General features: G+C 32.8%; 1 protein-coding gene across 6 annotated transcripts in view; it reads right to left on the bottom strand.

The window, feature by feature from the left end:
- Nucleotides 1-19,215, bottom strand: part of STAG2 (STAG2 cohesin complex component) — a 116,159-nt gene that overhangs the window by 60,053 nt on the left and 36,891 nt on the right. For 5 of the 6 annotated variants that reach the window (XM_082680696.1, XM_082680700.1, XM_082680699.1 and 2 more), the window contains exons 2-5: nucleotides 14,905-15,048; nucleotides 11,586-11,664; nucleotides 8,234-8,398; nucleotides 2,660-2,756 (exon numbers count right to left, since the gene is read on the bottom strand). In XM_082680696.1, the coding sequence (XP_082536822.1) occupies nucleotides 2,660-2,756; nucleotides 8,234-8,398; nucleotides 11,586-11,664; nucleotides 14,905-14,948 (385 nt within the window). In that variant the 5' untranslated portion in view covers nucleotides 14,949-15,048. Of the gene's footprint in view, nucleotides 1-2,659; nucleotides 2,757-8,233; nucleotides 8,399-11,585; nucleotides 11,665-12,900; nucleotides 12,949-14,904; nucleotides 15,049-19,215 lie in introns of those variants that run through there. The other variant, XM_082680701.1, reaches the window with a different exon arrangement.

Below are 19,215 nucleotides of genomic sequence, written 5' to 3'. Positions count from 1 at the left end.
ATCTTGCTGCCCAGCCCCAGGTGAGATCAATTTCTACTGGTACTGTGAAAGAGCCCTTACTTACCACATTAAAAAACCAAATGATTGTTTAAAAATATTAACAAATTTGAAAGAAAGCATGATTTCCCTGACTAAAGAAGCACATTCTCAAAAACCTTTTGAGAGGTTTTTAATTTATATCTAGAGCCATGGATGTATCTCCAGAACCTTTTCATACTTTATACCCAGGTACTGTAAACGTGGCAGTGCTAGAGAAGGACAAGTAACTCAATCCCTGAAATAATTTCTACGAAATAAGCATTTATATATAAATAAATCTCAAAGTAAACATATTGCATACATTTTGACAAACTTCTAAAGCTCCTCCTCTCATCTCATAGACCATATAACAGCCATAAACCCAAATATAAGCAGAAAACAAAATAGCTGTCACAAACTCCATGCATATAATAACTCCTGAGGCAGGTATAAAGGAGCCATCAGGACATCAGGCCAGCTCCCACTGCCTTAAAAGTGTGGGGGACATGAAGCAAGACTGCTTTAAAAACTGGTAAACTGAAAAGTGACAGCTGACCAGGAAAGAAAGAAGGAAACAACTGGCCACAGAATCACCAACCACAGAGCAGTCTGGAGCCATTCAGTGTAGGGCCAAACATCTCTCCACATACCTCAATACTTCAGAAGGCATAACTACAGTAAAATAACTGATGCTCATAATTAACAGTCCTAAATCCACAGGAAAAGGTACACTGTATACACTTAAGCATGTTTCTAATTCATTTATAAAAGAATTCTACCAAAATATTTTTGAGTATGTTTTGTAAGTACTTAATGACCTTAACTTTGATTACATGGTAAATTCCTCTTTATGGAGCTTCCTTGCTTCTAAAATAAATATTATAGCAGTGTTTAAATCTACCTAAGTTTTCAACACCTTCAATTTTTAAAAATTTTCACAACCTTGTTTGTGACAAGGTATGTCCAAATGTTTAATGGGCAAGCTCCTGATTTATAAATACAGTGATGCCAGAAAAGGAATGTATCTGATAAAGGGAAATGCTCTGACTACGGCTGTTTTAAAACTGCAATTCAGAAGCCTAGTTAGGAAACTAAAACTGATCAAACTATGGTATAATAGGTAAGACTGAATATAAAAATTAGAATTTCAAATCATTAAATTATTTCTGGCACCTGTTCACTTGTTCTGCAATCAACCTTCCATTTTCAAAGAATCTAAGGAGAAAGGACATTGCCCTTGATTACATAACACTACAAACAGGTACTTGTACCCTTCTACTCCAGAAAGATGGGATGGACATAGACAAAAAAAAATAATATCAACATATCTCATTTTCTAAAGAGTTAATCTGGTTCATCATACTGTCATTACTATAACACTTCCTCTGAGCAGATTCAGTAGAATTTTCTAATACTGATTTATAGCTACCTTTAGCTAAGAAGTAAACTAGGCAACTCTGCACTCTAAAAGACATTAAAATTTCTAAAAAATGGCCATATTAATGGCATTATGAAGACCATAGACCCAATAAGTTAATAAATTTGTCTATCAGGCCTCACATATATAACATTTAATATGTAGACTGCACTGAAAGTTGTGATCGACCTCATAAAATGCATCAGTTCTTAAAATGTTACTTGTTTTCCAATTCCAATGACAGGATGTTTAAAGACGTTTTGTAGAATTAAAGGAGTAGACATAAGTAAATTGTTTTCTGGGATCTCTTTTCAGATTTGTTTATTAAATCAGTCATTCTTTAGCACCTTAATTCTTTAGATCTACTTTTAGGCAATCTTCCCTCCTCCTAACTTCTAATGCCCGTGTTTTTGGTGCCATTTTCATTAAAAAAATGTAATACCCTTGGAAAACTCTGTAACATTTATTAGCCTGTGCATCTTCTAGAATTTCAAGGATGGGCCAAGTATTAGGGAGACACAGAATAAATCAGAACCTGCCCATGATCTTGACTAACTCATTTACTGATCCAGATCAGGATGTATGACTCCCCAACTTACACAATTTTGTCTCCCTGGCCAAATGTGTGTACTACATGTTTTTGTCTCAGGGAAGACATTTTATATTTTCCCTACTCTTACTTCAAAATCTTTTAAAATAAAGTATAAACACTTTAAAAAAGACCCCGCTCCCCACTCCAGTTTCTCTACCTTTTAGGGAAAAAAACCTGTAAATGTCACCAATTCCTTAGTTTACTTACTTAGTTACTTACTTACCTACTTACTTACTTACTTACTGTTATTCAGGGCACTTTTTAACTCCCTACACTCTACAATTCCCTGCCACTTGAACCTGTATCTCTTCATTATCTTCCTCCTCCATTCTTAATCCATTTCTTTGCTCCTAAAACCAGATGCTGAAAGTGGGAAATATATCTAATAAAGTAACATAACAATTATAAATTGCCAAGTTTTTAGTTAACTTTCACATATGAATATAACAGTCTCAACAGACTTTCTCTCTTTGTTCTTTGCTCTTTTTTCCTTACATACATTTTGTATGGTTATAATGCAAATAACTCAGTATCGTGGCATTAGTTTCCACATGAAGTGCTAATAATCTTTAGGTGAAACAAAAAAGAAGAGAACATTTGAGAACATTCTGCTTCCAAAATAAATATCTTACCTTTACAGCCTGAACACTGAATAAAAAAGTTGATGAGGTCAAGAAGTGCTATATCTCGGTCATGCTTGTATGACTCTATCCAATCATCTACCACCGACTACAGCAGAGGGGGAAAAGAACCATTAGCTTTTTCTAACGTTCTAAGAGTTAATTAAGTCAGATTAAAGTCGTTAAGATTCAACATTAAGTGGTATCACATTATTTCAATAAATACATACACTTGTATACTAAAATTTAAAGTTAAATTTAAACAATAAAATGGAATCAAATTCAGTAAATTAATCACCTGATTGTACATAAATGATCCATCTTCCTCATTTTTGCATTAAAAGGAATCTAAAAACTAAATATGGGACCCAATTCTATAAACTGAAATTTCTTAGTGATATTATAGATATCACTATATAGTGATATCTATATAGATATCTATATAGATATTATAGATACCTTAGAAAATACTGATATTTGACTAAAATATTGTAGTGAGCACTAATAGTCCCATATTAATAAGAAATAAGCATCAAAAGAAAGTAGGATAGTTCATGGATCTGGAGACTTAATATTGTTAGATGACAGTACCCTCCAAATTGAGCTACAGACTCAATGCAACCCCTATCAAAATCCCAGCTGGCTTCTTAGCAGAAATTGAAAAGTTGATCCTAAAATTCTTAGGGTAATGCAAGGTATCCAGAATAGTCAACAGTCTTGAAAAAAGAACAAAGTTGAAGGACTCACACTTCATGATATTAAAGCCTACTACAAAGCTACAGTAATCAAGACAGTAGAGTACTGGCATAAGGACAGATACGTAGATTAATGGAATAAAACTGAGAGTCCAGTAATAAACCCTTAGATTGATGGTCATTTGATTTTTGACAAGGATGCCAACCCAATTCAATAGCAAAAGACTAGTCTTTTTAACAAATGGTGCTGGGACAACTGGATATCTGTATGCAAAAGAATGAAGCTGGACCCTCTCTCACATCATACACAATCAAATACCTAAATGTAAGAGTTAAACCTATGAAACACAGAAGTAAATCTTCATAACCATTGAGTTAAGCAAACCCTTCTTATATATTAGACGAAAAGCACAAGAGACAAAAGAAAAAATAAATTTGACTTATTCAAAATTAAGACTTTATTCTTGAAAGGACTCCATCAAGGAAGTGAAAAGACAACCCACAGAATGGGAGAAAATATTTGCAAATCATATATCTGATACGGAACTTGTGCCCAGAAAATATAAAGAACTACAATTCAATAATTTTAAAAAGCCAAATAACCCAATTAAAAATATAGGCAAAGGATCGGGATAGACAGTTCTATACAGAAGATATACAAATGGCCCTTAGCACATGCAAAGATGCTCAGTGTAACTGGCCACAAAGGAAATGGAAATCAAAACCACAATAAGATACCACTTCACTCCCACTAAGATGGCTATAATAAAAAGTACAGACAATAATAAATGCTGGCAAGAATTTGGAGAAATGGAATGCTAAAACACTGCTCGTAAAAAAGTAAAATGGTGCTGCCACTTTGTAAAAACAGTTTGGCAGCTCCTCAAAAAGCTAAAGAATTAAATGACCCTGGAACTCAACTCCTAGGTATTTATTTTATTACCCAAGAGAAATGAAAACGTATGTCCAAACAAAAATTTGTACAATAATACTCATAACAGCATTATTCACAACAGCCAAAAAGTGGAAACAAACCACAGATACATCAAGGGATGAATGGATAAATAAAGCATGGCATATCCATACAATGGAATGTTATTTGGCAATAAAAAAGAATGAAGTTATAATACATGCCACACCATGGATGAACCTTAAAAACACGCTAAGTCAAAGAAGCCACTCAAAAATGACCATATATTTATATGACCTCGTTTATATGAAATGTCCAGAATAGGCAAATTTATAGAAAGTAGATTCATGGTTGCCTAGACTTGGGGGCAGGTGAGGAGAAAGTGACTGCTAATGGGCACGAGGTTTCTTTCTGGGGTATTGAAAAAATTCTAAAATTAGATTGTGGTGATGGCTGCACAACTCTGTGAATGTACCAATACTAAAATTCATTGAATTTACACTTTAAAAGGGTGAATTTTATGGTTTGTGAAGTATATTTCAATATAGCAATTTTTTAAAAAACAGAACTAAAAAATAAAAGCAGCACTTTATTCCTTCATGGACAAAAGAGGAAACCACAAAACAGATAAAAAAATTTTTAAATAAACAAAATTTTAAAAATTAAGATGATAAATTACAGCTAATATAAAAAATGAAAAGTCAGGAGGGAAAATGTTTTAAGTTATATACCAATAAGTACGGAATTTGGGTATGAACTGAATGAATAAAATATGTACAATTTGATGTACAAAAAAGATAATATGATCACATGAAAAAGAAAAGAAAAAGAAAATATTATTTAAGAATAACCTGGCTCATAGAGATTTACTGGACATATTCTAAAATGTTGCTTAATTTCTAGATTTCAGTCCTTTTCTATATTTTATAGCAGCTTGTGTATGTGAACCAACTCAATTTATGAAAGAAATGTTTCTAAGATGATCCCCAAATATGATATGGGCAGTATCAAGAGAATATATTATGTGATACGGGAGTTTTAAAACATGGCCCCAAGTTGTTTGACATTGCTCCCCAAAAAGAAGTGAGGTCTATGTCCCCTTCTCCAGAACAGAGTGCAGCAGAAATGATGCTTCCAAGATTAGGTCATAGAAGGCTATTCAACTTCTGCATTGGGTTCTTGCAGCACTACAGAACTAGATACTTCCTCTCAGGATAGTCTCTCCAAACTCAGAAGCCATACTGTAAGAAGCCAAAGCCACGTGGAAGGACCATTTGTAGGTACTCCAGGTAACAGTTCCAGCTGAGCCCAGCCTTCAAATCACTACTGACTAGGTACCAAACATGAATAAAGAAGTCTCCAGATTATTATAGTCCATAACTGCTTTTGTCACCTCCAGGCATTCAAGCTATCTCAGCTAAGACCCCAGCCATCATGGATGGAAGCACAGAAGAGACATCCCTATTTACCTCTGTCTGAATTCTAGATCCACAGAATCACTAAGCATAATAAAATGGTTGTTCTTTTACATCACTGAGTTTGGGGTGGTTTGTTACGCAGCAATAGATAACTAGAACAAGGGCTATTCTCATCAATAAAGATACAAAAATATTTAATGAAATCTTACAAAAAAATCACATCACATCAAAAAGTTATTCTTGAAGATCAAGAAGAGTTTATACTAGAGTTTACATAAGGCTGCTGTAATAAATACAAATAAAATACAAATAGTAAAACTAATATAAGCTATCACAATGAAATATATTTAAAATTTTTAATCATCAAATAATATACTAAAAACTCATTCAATAAAATTCAACATCTATTATCTAATAGAACTAGGGGCACATGCATGATTTCTTCTTTCTTAAAATTTAAGAACTATTTTAAAACCAACAGTGAGTCTTGTACTTATTCACTCTCACTCATAATCACCGAAATAGGGATATCCTGGGGATACAAAAAAATGAGTAATACACAGTCCCCAATCAAGGAATTAACAATCTAGAAGCAAATACAGACATGTGCATAACTATAATACAATATACTAAGTGCTATACTGGAAAGAGAAGAATAAGAAATACATTCAAGGGGAGAAGGAGATAAGAGTCCAAAAATGTTTCCCCAAAAAAGAGTGACATTTGAATTAGTCAATCCTGTGATATGGAAGGGAGAAAAATAAGACTATTCCAGGCAGTAAGAAAAACAAAAAGAAAGGTCTAGGGGCAGAGAACATATGGCAGCTAGAGAACAGCAAGTATGCCATAAGGAAATCTGGGCTGGAACTTTTAGATAAGGAAGAACTCTTAGAAGTTTGTAAACAGGAGACTTCCTTGATCAAATTTGGTGTTAGAAAGATAACACAAGTGGGAGTACACAAAACAAACTGGAGGTGGAGAGATGATTCAGGGAAATCAATGGAGAGATACTGTGGATATACTGCTTTTAAGCGGGAAATCACACTTAGAAATAGAAAAACAAATGGCATAGAGGTACAATCTTAACATATGACAAACCATAAGCAACACAAAAATAAGAAAAATGTTCACTCTTTAAACACTGAGATACCATTAACAAAAAGAAATATAAAGCTAAGCCCTCACATTTTCTATTAAAAAATTCTGATGAGCCAAAAAGTTAAAAAAAAAAAAAACCCTACAGACTAGACAAAAATAGAATAGCCTAATTAGCTGCGGATATAAGTTGAGATTTCTGATGTTAACAAAAATGTTAAGATATTAGAAAAAAAATAATGCATTTAACCACTTAGAACAAAATATTATAGAGAAAAGTATAATATAAATATAAAAAGGAAAGTAATGAAATGGTATACAATTTAACAGAGATAATTTATCCCTTCAATAAAATTAACCCAAAATGGTAACCAGAGAGGAGAATTTTTTAAATTAGGAAATGACTAAATAAACCATAGCACAGTAATATAATAAGACATTATTTCTTTCAAATGTGTACACAAAATAATCATTTAAAACATTAAACAAGAAATAAAATCCACATCCTAATCACAACCCTATGAAAGCTAACCATATATGGATAAGTGACAGTGAATTTGAATTTAAGAAAATACGTTGCACTATACAATTGGTGATAGTTCAAAAGCTAACAATTCTTTTTCATTTTACGTGTAAAAAATGTGCCTTATTAGTTCCAATTGATATTTTAAAATTTATTTACAAAACCATACATATTTAGATAAATGCATATTTATAATCAAGATTTACATTTCAGTTATTCATTAATAACAAAGTTTAATGACTAGCCTTCCCTAAACCATCCATGTGCACCTTTTGTAGATGAAAGTTAATTCCATGAAGGAAAAAAACTATTCCCTATAGCTTTTATAAATTAAATAATAATTTCATTAAGCGTGTATATTGAGTATAGTGTTGATTCAATTTTTAAAAACCATATGGGTTTAGCCTCCAGTGTAAAGCTGAAATGCTTCTACTGTCATAAAATTATGAAGAAACAAATTTAGGATGATTTAACATGAATATGACTCCAACTCTGTACTCCTCTGGTAAGAAACAGCACAAGTAATAAAATTTGTAATAGACAACAGTGATCAAAAGAATTCACTAAAGTGGACAGTGATTACATTAGGTCACTCAGCCAAGAATTCTGTATGTGCAAAGAACTTCATGTTTTAACAGCCACTATATAAACTCAAAGGAAATTGAAATGTCACAGTCAGGGTTTACATCAGCATATTTTTTAACATATTTTTTATTATATGCCATTAAAAGAAAATAATGCAGCAGAAAATGACTCAAGACACAGCTTAAAGGTCTTATGTCTGAATAGACAGATCCCTTGTTTTCTGACTAGTTTGTTGCTTTTTTCTAATACGCAGTATTAAAAAATTTTTAAACACAATTAGAAAAATCAGGGATATATTTTATATAATTCACTTAAGTTCAAAATGTACAAATGAACCAGGAAGAACACAATAAACATTACCTGCATAGCACTCTTGCCCATTTTAACAACTTCAAACAACATCATGTTTTCCACTCCATTCTGCTGGTGATGACCATTCATTCGGTTTGGACCAGAAGGAGGTTTTCCTCCTCCATTTCCACCTTTGCCCTTTTCTCCTGGGCCTTTTTTGCCTTTTTTACAAGTCTGCATAAAAATACAAGTTGCTTAAGTTATATCCTTATCCTTGAGAGTTCAAAATAAAGCTACAGCAGGAGCAGCTGATAGCGTGCATAATTATAAAACACTTAAACCTGACCTAAAGGGGACTGCCATACACGTGCGTCATAATAAAATGATATGGTTGTGACAGGCTCTTTGTGGTATCAATTTTTTTAACTTATACTACCATATACCTCATGTGACACTGCAGTTAGGAGCACAGTCTCTGTAGACTGACAGACTGCCTAAGTCCCAAATTTCTATTCCTGTTAGCTGAGTGATCTTGGGCAAGTTACTTAACCACACTGTGCTTCAGAGAGATTTTCTAACTTGTAAAATGAGGATAAAAGTAAAAAAAAAAAACAAAAGTGCCTACTTCATAGGATTGTGCTTTAGGGTGCAGACTGTAGTGGGCAGCAAGAATAACAAAACTCTATGAAATAAGTAACTCGTAATGAGTTCAACATTTTAACTTGATGTCTATTGTTAGTCTTATAAATCACTGCAGTGCATTGACAAAGGAATTCTAAACAGTATGAATAGGTATATCAACCTCTTTCTTGTTCTGGGCCTTCCCTCCAACACTTATTTATCATGAAAGTTCAATTAACGAACACTATGGAAATGAAGCCCCTTTATAAGAAAGTTAACATTGGGTGGAGGGACTTCATAAATCAGTGAATAGGCTGCCTACACGCCTCAGATATAAAACACCTCCAACAGCATTTATACCTTATTATTAAAAAAAGTCATTCCCCAACTCAGAGTCCTCATTTCTAAAATGCCAGAGTTGTATCAATATCTTTACAGGTTAGAATAGATGATTTCGAGGGTCTCTTTTAGGTCTACCCATTTCTATGATCTAGAGCAACAGTCAGCAAACTTTCTGTAAAGTACCAGATAGTAAATATTTTAAGGCTCTGCAGGCCACATACTGTCTCTGTCACATATTCTTTATTTTCACTATCCTTTAAAACTGTAAATACCATTCTTAACTCGTGGGCAGTACAAAAACAGGCCATAGTTTGCAGATCCCTGATCTATAGCCAGATCTACAAATTTACTTCCACTGACAGTCTGTATGTTTCTATACTTTGTTCCATAAAGGGTCTTTTCTCCTTCTTCAAGAATCTAAAACCACCCTACTCTTAGGAACTACTTCAGGGGCTTCCCTGGTGGCGCAGTGGCTAAGAATCCGCCTGCCAATGCAGGGGACACGGGTTCAATCCCTGGTCCAGGAAGATCCCATATGCTGCGGAGCAACTAAGCCCGTGCACCACAACTACTGAGCCTGCACTCTAGAGCCCACAAGCCACAACTACTGAGCCCAAGAGCCACAACTACTGAAGGCCACGTGCCTAGAGCCCGTGCTCTGCAACAAGAGAAACCACTGCGATGCCCGTGCACCACAACAAAGAGTAGCCCATGCTCGCCCCAACTGGAGAAAGTCCATGCACAGCAATGAAGACCCAACACAGCCAAAAATAAATAAATAAAATTTATTTTTAAAAAAAGACTATGAGGTAGTATACTATAGTGGATTAAGAGTATACCACCTTTCAACAGATGTGGGCTCAAATCCTTAATGACTAAGCTTCTCTAGACCTCAGTTTCCTATCTACAAAAATTAAGTTTTCTAATCTACAGGGCTGTTCAAATATTAAATTAGATAACATGTAAAATTATTAGCACACTGCATGGAACATACATAGTATAGGGTCAAAACATTATTATTGTTATAATAAATCATTGATCTGATGCCTAATACCTCACTCACAACAGTGGCTACTCTATTCAGATGCCACTATAAGTCTTATCCCAGCTTGCAAATTAAAGCCAAAAGCAGAGTTTCTGTTTTGAAAGATGACTGCAGAACAAGGAAAAGTGGTTTTCTAATGAATAAGCATATACTACCCACTAGAATTATGGCTGTCTTTGGATAGTCATGAGTTAACATTTGTATTCATTCACATTCTCTCCCCTCCGCCAAACTACCACTTTTTAAGGGACTAAGAATGCATACGAAATTATGAAACACATGGATTATGTGCACTCTAAAAAGATATTCCAAGGACTAGTTAAATAAATTATGTTCCATACATAAAATGGGATCCTATGACACCATTAAAAATTACAGACAGGAAAAATTCACTGATAGGAAAGCTGCTGACAACATGTCATTAAGTTTTAAAAGCAAATGAAACAGTTTGCACAGTATGATTCCATTTAAGTAAAATTCTATGTGCATTTTTATATACAGGTGTATATATACATGCGTATGTTCATCAAAAATGTTTACATATTTAAAATGGGAAATTTTTACTTTGCTCATTGTACATTTCTGCATTATTTAGACTTTTTAAAAGTAAATGTGGATTGACATATATACACATATGTATAAAACAGATAACTACTAAGAACTTGCTGTATACACAGGGAACTCCACTTCGCTGTACAGTAGAAACTAACACAACATTGTAAAACAACTATACCCCAATAAAAATAAGAGAATCATCAAAAAAAAAAAGAGAAAAAAAAAGTAAATGTGTCATGAGAAAATATAAATCCAAAATTCATTTTGGCAAAGAAAATGCTGAACAAAAGCAAGTCATCTTTTGCACAATGTATTTACACATGCACGGAGTCAAATGTACTTTCCAAAATAGCAAAACGATTTAACCATTCACTAAGTTACCCACACCTCTCAGGCTACCCACTCATACTCTAAACTTGCATTCTATTGACTCAGAACTTTGTTAGTTTTTATCCTTGACATTACTTATAAAGAGTCACTGTCAACAGTAACCCATTAGACTTAAACGCTTGTAGGTTACATTTTTAGGGTACTTTAGAATAAGAAATTTACTGATTTGCTTTACATTGGACTACTCATGTACAAATAAAAATAAAGCCAACAGAGTACCACATTTTGCTTAGCATACTATGCTTTATAAAATAAACTACTAGAAACAATGACGTATTAATTTCAACTTTATAGTAGTAGAAGTGTTCAAAAGCTTGCCATACCAGTCAGGGGAAAAAAGCATTTTTAAAAGACAACAACATCTGAGACATAACTAAAACAACTATATATAGTATATAATTATATTTATTCATATATGTATATTTATGACCGTAAGAACCAAAATAAAGACACATATTCTATACATACTTTTCCTTTGCCTTGCTTTTGGTTTTTTCCTTCAATGTCTTCAAAATCTGTGTCAGAAGAAAAATGTGTTTCTGACTCCCTATGACAAAAAGATAAGCAATTATTTAAAATCTTCCTTAGAAATGTAGATGGAGTTTCTAAATTTTGCCATATTTTCTAAAAGAAAGGCTTGGTTAACTCATTACAAAACTATATTAGCATTAAATGTAATTAAGATGCTTTCCCAAAGCAACATATCGTAGCATATTACCAAACATTTAAAATTATATAACACAAAAACATTAATCTAAAACACAAATGTCTAAGCATGTTTTTATTTTGTTAATTTTTAACCAAAGCATAAAAACAAAACCAGGGGCTCTCAAACTTTTAACTCTAGGAAACGTGGTGTTCTACTGGAATGGCTGGTTTCATTTTCTGATTCAAAGACCATGGTGTTCAGGTAAAACTGTATTTTAGCACTAGGTATGAGATAATCTTTATTAGGGAATTTTAGCAATATTAAGGATCTTATGACCTTTCCTATATAACACAAAAATATTCATAATCTAAGTGTAACTATACAAAACATGTATTTCTGAAAGAATATACGTAAAACATTTTTACAAACTAAATCAACAGGGTAGGGAAGTGTGCTAATTGATCAAAATCCTCTATGAAGCAAAAAGCTGTTGAGCTATAGTCAAGAAAACTGGTTCTAGTTAATACGGTACTAGGAAACTGTGATCTTGGACAACTGACAACCACTCAATCTTCTCATCTACAAACAATGTTTATGCAGGAAAGAATGAAATCTCTGAAGTCTCTTTAATCTCTAAAATATAGATTTATATAGTTCTAAGAAACTGTCCCTCATTTTGGAGTAGGAGGGGTGCTTTGTATAATCTGGATTTTCTAAGGCAAAATGGAAGTAAACCAATTTAAATACACATGTGTGATGCTTCCTATATATGTAAACATGGGTCTATCTATCTAAATAGTAGTAACAGACCCACACTTAAATGCTTAAGGCAAGGCATACCCAGTATCAATATTTGGGTCACAATGGATTTTAGAACTGAACAACACACATAAAAGATAAAGGTTTTACCATTTTAAATGTGTAAAACTATTGTCAGTTTTGTTTAAAATAAATAGAATCAAAGTGAAAGACTATCTTTCTAAAGCTAGTCTTCTCTAACTAGATTTCTTCTATTTCCATTTTTATTGTTATAATAACCAGTTGTCCAGAGGCTGTGAGTTAGGAATACTTTATAAATCTAAAATAATGGTTAAGATGCTATCGGGGGAAAAAATTACTATTTATAGCACTTACCTACAAAGTTATTTAAACACTGTATTGAAGATAGTGGCAATCCTAACTATGTCCTATAATGTTGCGAGGAAAAGAGCCTGTAATAAACACCATTTCCCATAGTTAATGCACTCAAAACTGAATGACTACTTAATATTAACCTTGAAACTCATGCCTCTTACATCTTAAGAATACTGTTGTCATCAATAATCTTCCCACATGCCTATATGGCTTTGCAAAAAAATTTTTGAAAATGGTTTTAAACATCTTGGTGTGTAAGTAATCTTCTTTCTTCCCCAAGATATCTGTGGGACACTAGCTCTCTTAGAGAGCTCAGTAAATGCTATAAGTCTGCAATCACTAGTCTTTGCCAATATTCTGATGGCCAAAGAGTAATCAAAGCCTCAATTACATTCTTAATCCTCATCTCCAGGCTATCCCAACTAAAAGAATGAGCCACTAGAGGCTTAATTACTAACTGGAAAACCTTCTGAAGAAAACTGAAGTGAGTAAATGGGGTAATAAGAGTCTAAAATATCCCCAACCAGAGAAGAAATATTCTTGTGAGTCTGTCTTTCTCTAATGCTTCCTTCTGTTTTTAAGATCAAAAGAACAACAAAAACCTATCCTAGGTGAAATTAACATATGCTAATATGTTTATGGGGTATACTGGGTTCACCTTTTAGTGGCTGGAAACTTCATGAGCCATCCATCACACGACTGAATCTTCCACTCCTTTCTCTTTACCCTGCCCCCACCTCACATACCCAATCAAATACTGTCTATTCTACCTCCACAACATCGATTCCCTCTTATCCATTATCCTATTTCAGGCTCTAATTACTCGAGATATTCTAATGGTCAACAGTCTAGCTTATAACGCAAACCTTTTAAATTACCTCTACTGTATTAATGTATTTGAGAAATTTCATAAGATAATTTTATAGTAGTCAAACCAAAAATTAATTTTTTTCTCAGACTATCCCATATCCTCCCTCAAACAAAAACAAGAAATTTTCCTCAAGAATCTAAAAGTAGAGTCAATATAAACTGGGATTAAAATCACATTAAAAATCATACTTTGAAATATTGGCAATATCCCAACAGACCCTTAACACTCTGAAAATAATAAAATTATTTAAAAAATGAAAATCTATAAAACATCAAAAAAAAATAAAAAATAAAAATAAAAAAAATAATAAAAAAACATCAAAAGCAGACACTGGCCACCATTATGTACAAGGATATCTGCTGTTTTCAAAATTTTTAGCAACCAGACTCTGTTTTTAAATCAAGTCTTATAAAGACCCTAATATGTGGTATATGTGTGCGTAAAGTTAATGGGGGTCCACGAGCAGTTTAAAGGTTCACTCTTCACTTAGGTACCTCATGAAACTGGAGCTTTGTATGAAAACCACTGCTGCATATAGCAGCTCAAATTCTTTCCTACATCAAAACACCAAAGAGTAATGAGAATAAAAGCTCAATAAGGAGTACAGTAGCTTTTAAGACAAGGGTAAAGAAAATAGCTATGCTGAAGTCACTTTATGGACCAATTAGCATATAATTTGTTTCTGGGGGGTTAAAAAAAAAAAGGAAAGCATGTCCTACCCTCCTACATTTGTTTTAGCCTGTCATTTGATTTTAAACAGAAATCTGACATTACATCCTAAATAGTATTGCATGGTATATATTCCTTACTAATGAGAACACTTAACATTTTAAGAATTTCATGACACTCCCTTCAAAACAGTTGCTATTGTAAAACCAAGTATGGACTCAAAGAACTGAACAGCAAAAATAATAAATTTTCCAGGATCTAAATTATAAAATATACTACAAAAAAAGGCATGGAATTACTGTTACAGAACTCAGTAAGCATTGATATAAACTATTTCCAAGTATGCATGCTATTTTATACTGAAACATTATATCTTCTCAAGCAGAAGTAACTTTAACTGAAGTTAATACAGTTCCCATTTTGTGGAAAAAATGAGTATTTAGAGATTATCATAATATACTTACTGAAGTAGATTAAAATCAGTTGGTATTTCTGGAGCTGCTATCATTTCTTTATCATCTTCTGGGACGCCCCAATGTCAGAAATATATTCATATATTTACGTGGGTAAAATGATGGTTTGCTTCTTTCTTCTAAGACAAACAATTCCTTTAAAAGGGACAGGGGGCGGGGGGCGGGGAGAACGCCATATTTATTATAAACATGCCAAAAATATTGGGAAGGATATCTACCCCAAAACTAAATTTCCAAGTGTCTGCTAATGTGTTTTAGTAAATAAGGATTTCTGCTTTTTCTAGATACGGATTTGTTACAACTGTTGTAGCCCCACGACAGTAACAACAAATACAAAGAAAGAAGCTTCTACTACAATTATTTTTTTTAATTTGTTATGATTCTCCAGCCTTGCTTAAAAAGACAGATACCCTAACTAGGAACAGAATGAGACTTTTACTCATCCTAAAATCTTTATGACAAGTTTAAACCATAATACAAGACGCCTGAAAATTCTATAGCTTTCTGCTTATGATGTACAGTATAGTTAAAAGGAGCTAATAAAAAAAATCTAAGATATAATTTTAAAATACTTTAAAAACAGGTTCTTCTACCATAGAAGAAACATACGGTCCAAAAGCGTGGCTTATTAATAAATAACTACACTTCATGATAATACCATCTGCGTTGAACAGGAAAGGGGAAAAAATGTTAGCTCTGATCCATTCCCTCAAGGAACTTATAATCAATTTAAATACCAATAATGTCATATGGACAACAGATGAATGCCATTTGTGACCAAAGTAAGTTTGGCCATAGGAAGATGCAGTTCCTAAACAAGAGAGTGACCTAAAAGCAAATGACAAATCTATAACAAAAAAGAGAAAACAGACTGGGTTTGAAGCTCTGAATCTTATGTATAACTTTCTTTTAAAATTTTATGCTTTTATTTCCAAGCAAATCTCATACTTGGTGGCCACCTAAAGACTAAACATATCCAATTAATAATAAATATTCAAATATCACATAGTGATGAACTTCTAATGGTCTCTTCCAGCAGAGTAAACTTTATACAAGAAACTGATCATTCAATTTTTCCATTAAGTTTAAAGTTTAAGTTTAAGTTTAAGTTCCATTAAGTTTAAATCTTGAAAAAACATCATAAATGGCTACTAATATATAATTTTTTAAAAATTTTTTAATATAATTAACATACAAAAGTTCAAAACACTGCATTTCCTTGCTCACTCTAATTAAGCTACTATGAATAGCAAAATAATGAAGAGGAGAAACAAGAATCAATAATATACAAATTAAGCCCTAATCAAGGGTTGTCTATACCACCACTTTGAGTTTCTTTTTTTCTGAAGAATACTCATATTGTAAAATATTTATTTAGATATCACTGTTAGTATAGTCTTCTCACACTAAATCATGGTCCCAGGATTGTTCCCCTCCAAGACCACTAATTGTTAATTTGGTTTTTTTATTATAACCTAAGGAATTATCTAAGTAGTATATCAGAGTTCTGAGACTTGCCATCATCACATGTAGGATACACTCTAGCCTCCTAAAAATCCCAACTAATTTAAAAAAGAAAACTGTTTTTTAAAAAGAGAACAATTTTGTTTTTTTAAGTGAGCTGGAGAGGTACAGAGATAATAAGTTCTAACCAACACATCAGGTCATCTAGATGGCAAGATGGAAATAAAGAGCTTGCTGTGTCTGTCTGCCTACCTGTCCCCTCCCCTCTCTCTCTAAGCATTTTATAAAACCAAACTTGATGCATTCCTTAAATATACAGTTTTTAAGCAGACTTTAAAGATAGTTCATAAATGTATTCTACTAAAGGACATAAAGAATGAATCAGCTCTGAAAAGCAGAGAGCACTAAATAAAACAGGTACTGTATGATATACTACATTCCTCTAAATAGCACAGAATTAATTTCTAGTGTACAAGAAGTCTTGCCAGGTCAACTTATTTTTCTCAAAGTACGGCTATACTAACATGTACTTGGTAATTAGAAACCAAAGAAAACACAAAAGAAAAATAGAATTTATAAAGATGTGTCTCCCAGACAAGGTGTCTGTATTTTAAAAAGAAATATCATGCCAGGGTCTGATAGGTTTAGAAAAAATTATTAAACTAGCCAACTCCCTATCCCAGTGAAACACCTGTTTTTAAAAGTTTCTAAATATTAAAAATCCATCCAACCAAGTAAAAGTATCTACCATGTGCCAAATGCAGCAGTGGGCACTGGGCATACAGTAGTGAACAGGAGAGCAATGATCCTTGCCCTTATGGAACTACCTGTAACAGTAAATGTGAAAATATATTTCTAGGAAAAGGCATCTTCCTCTAATGCAACCTATTATTAAACATAATATTAAATTCCATGTATCTTGAGTTTTTACTACTGTAATCATGCTCTAAATAACCAATTTGCCACCAAAACAGTTCTTCATAGCTCAAAAAAATTATATATATTAAAGTTGTTGTGTAATTTAAAGAGGTAGGGGGAATGATGGATATGTTAGCATTGGTCTGCGGTTTTTTTTCTTCAAGAATATAAACTTTATCTGCAGGAAGAACTTCGAATTTTTCCCTTTTTATTTTAAATGTCTACAGCTATACATAAATACAATTTGCTTCCCCCAAAGATTTTCATTAAAAAATTCACAAACAAGGTCTTTAAATGTACTTAATGCCATTTGACCTAAGTTGGGAATCCCCAAACTGTAAGAATATATAATGCTCAAATAAAAGTATAAGTTTAATAATCAAACTCACCACACCATTTCTGGCCTACTGTATGTAGGTTATTAATTTTTAAGAAATATGCTCAAAGATCACAAGGTGGAGCTCTCACCTAATGTCAAAGAAAAGCTCTGAGATTTTTAGCATTTGTACCAATTCTCTATAACTACTATAAGAGAGTTAACATTCCAACAGCTTTGGAGGATAAAGCACAGAAATAAAATTTGCTTTAACTCTCAATCACTATTTCCCTTTTGGGAAAAAATACATCCAATAACAACTAGCTTCTGCTTCTCCTTACTGAAAACTAAGCAAACACATTTATCGATAGGTTGAATAACATACTTTAAAGTAAAACCACTTCCTTAGGCTCAAGTGTGTAATACACTGCCATTAAAGATTTATTAAAATTAAAAATAGGTGATTATATATATTTTAATTCTATACCTTAAATTCAAGTAAACGCTCTCAGCAGTAATGCTTTTGATATAAACAGAGATCTAAAAGCTGAAATTTGATCACCATACTTTTCAAGTTATCTATAATGAATCTATGTTTAGGGCCTGTTACTCAGTTTAGATCCCGAGTTAACTAATTCAGTAACAAAAAAACTTTCTTCTTCCACTGCTGAAAACCTGTTGGATACCTACTACTCTAGCACATAAACACAAATATATACTAAATATATATAATTATGCTTGCATCCTTAACTCCAAAAAATGACTTGATTAAAATTATCCACCCACCGCCAAAAAAGTAAAAATACACAAAAAACAACCCGTTTTTCTTTGATATTGTTTTAAAAACTTAAGGTAATTCTGATTTCTTTTATAGAAGAATGATTGTTTCAAAGTTCCTTTAATTCAATCCCAAGTGGTTTCAAGATAGAAAATAAAAAACTACAAAACTAACAAGGTCCCTCAGAACTCACACGTTATTGGGGAGTGGGGGAAGCACTTAAAGTAGCTGGTGTATTAATTCTTTCCCTAAAAATGCAGAAATAGTCAACTGTTAAAAGCTAGCAAATTCAGCACATATACCACACGTCACACCCTTATCTTAACACTAGCCCAAAAGGGTTACGTTCTTCTATCTATAAGGATCACATCTTGGAAACGTATATACCCTTCTGAAATGCCACCATCATTATAATGCAAACACTTAAAAATAGGAACTACTTAAATGCCCAGCCATGGATTAACTTACGGTACAAAAATGTAATTCATATTCATACACTGAAACTACATATGATGACTGTGTAGCAACATGGGTAAAGTTTGATTAAGTTTAAAGCCTTATATTAGGATACAATATTAACCAAAAAGAAAACAAAGGAAAACAGTTAACATATCAGAGTGGTGAAAATGTGGTTGATTTTTAAATTTTTAATTACGATGTTATCGTTAGTAAGAAAAAAAGTAAATTATGAGGGTGGATATTTATTTTTCAATGTCTTCTCTTAAAATCTGAACTGAGAGGAACTACAAAACTATCTCTGCTGCTAAAACCTGATCTATTCATATTTCAGATACATAATGTCAAAAAGTTACACATCTACAAAAAG

Source organism: Grampus griseus, assembly GCF_964374135.1.
Source record: "Grampus griseus genome assembly, chromosome: X".
NCBI lineage: Eukaryota > Metazoa > Chordata > Mammalia > Artiodactyla > Delphinidae > Grampus > Grampus griseus.
Note: the sequence above shows the minus strand (reverse complement) of the source record. Positions and strands in the feature narration are given on the sequence as shown.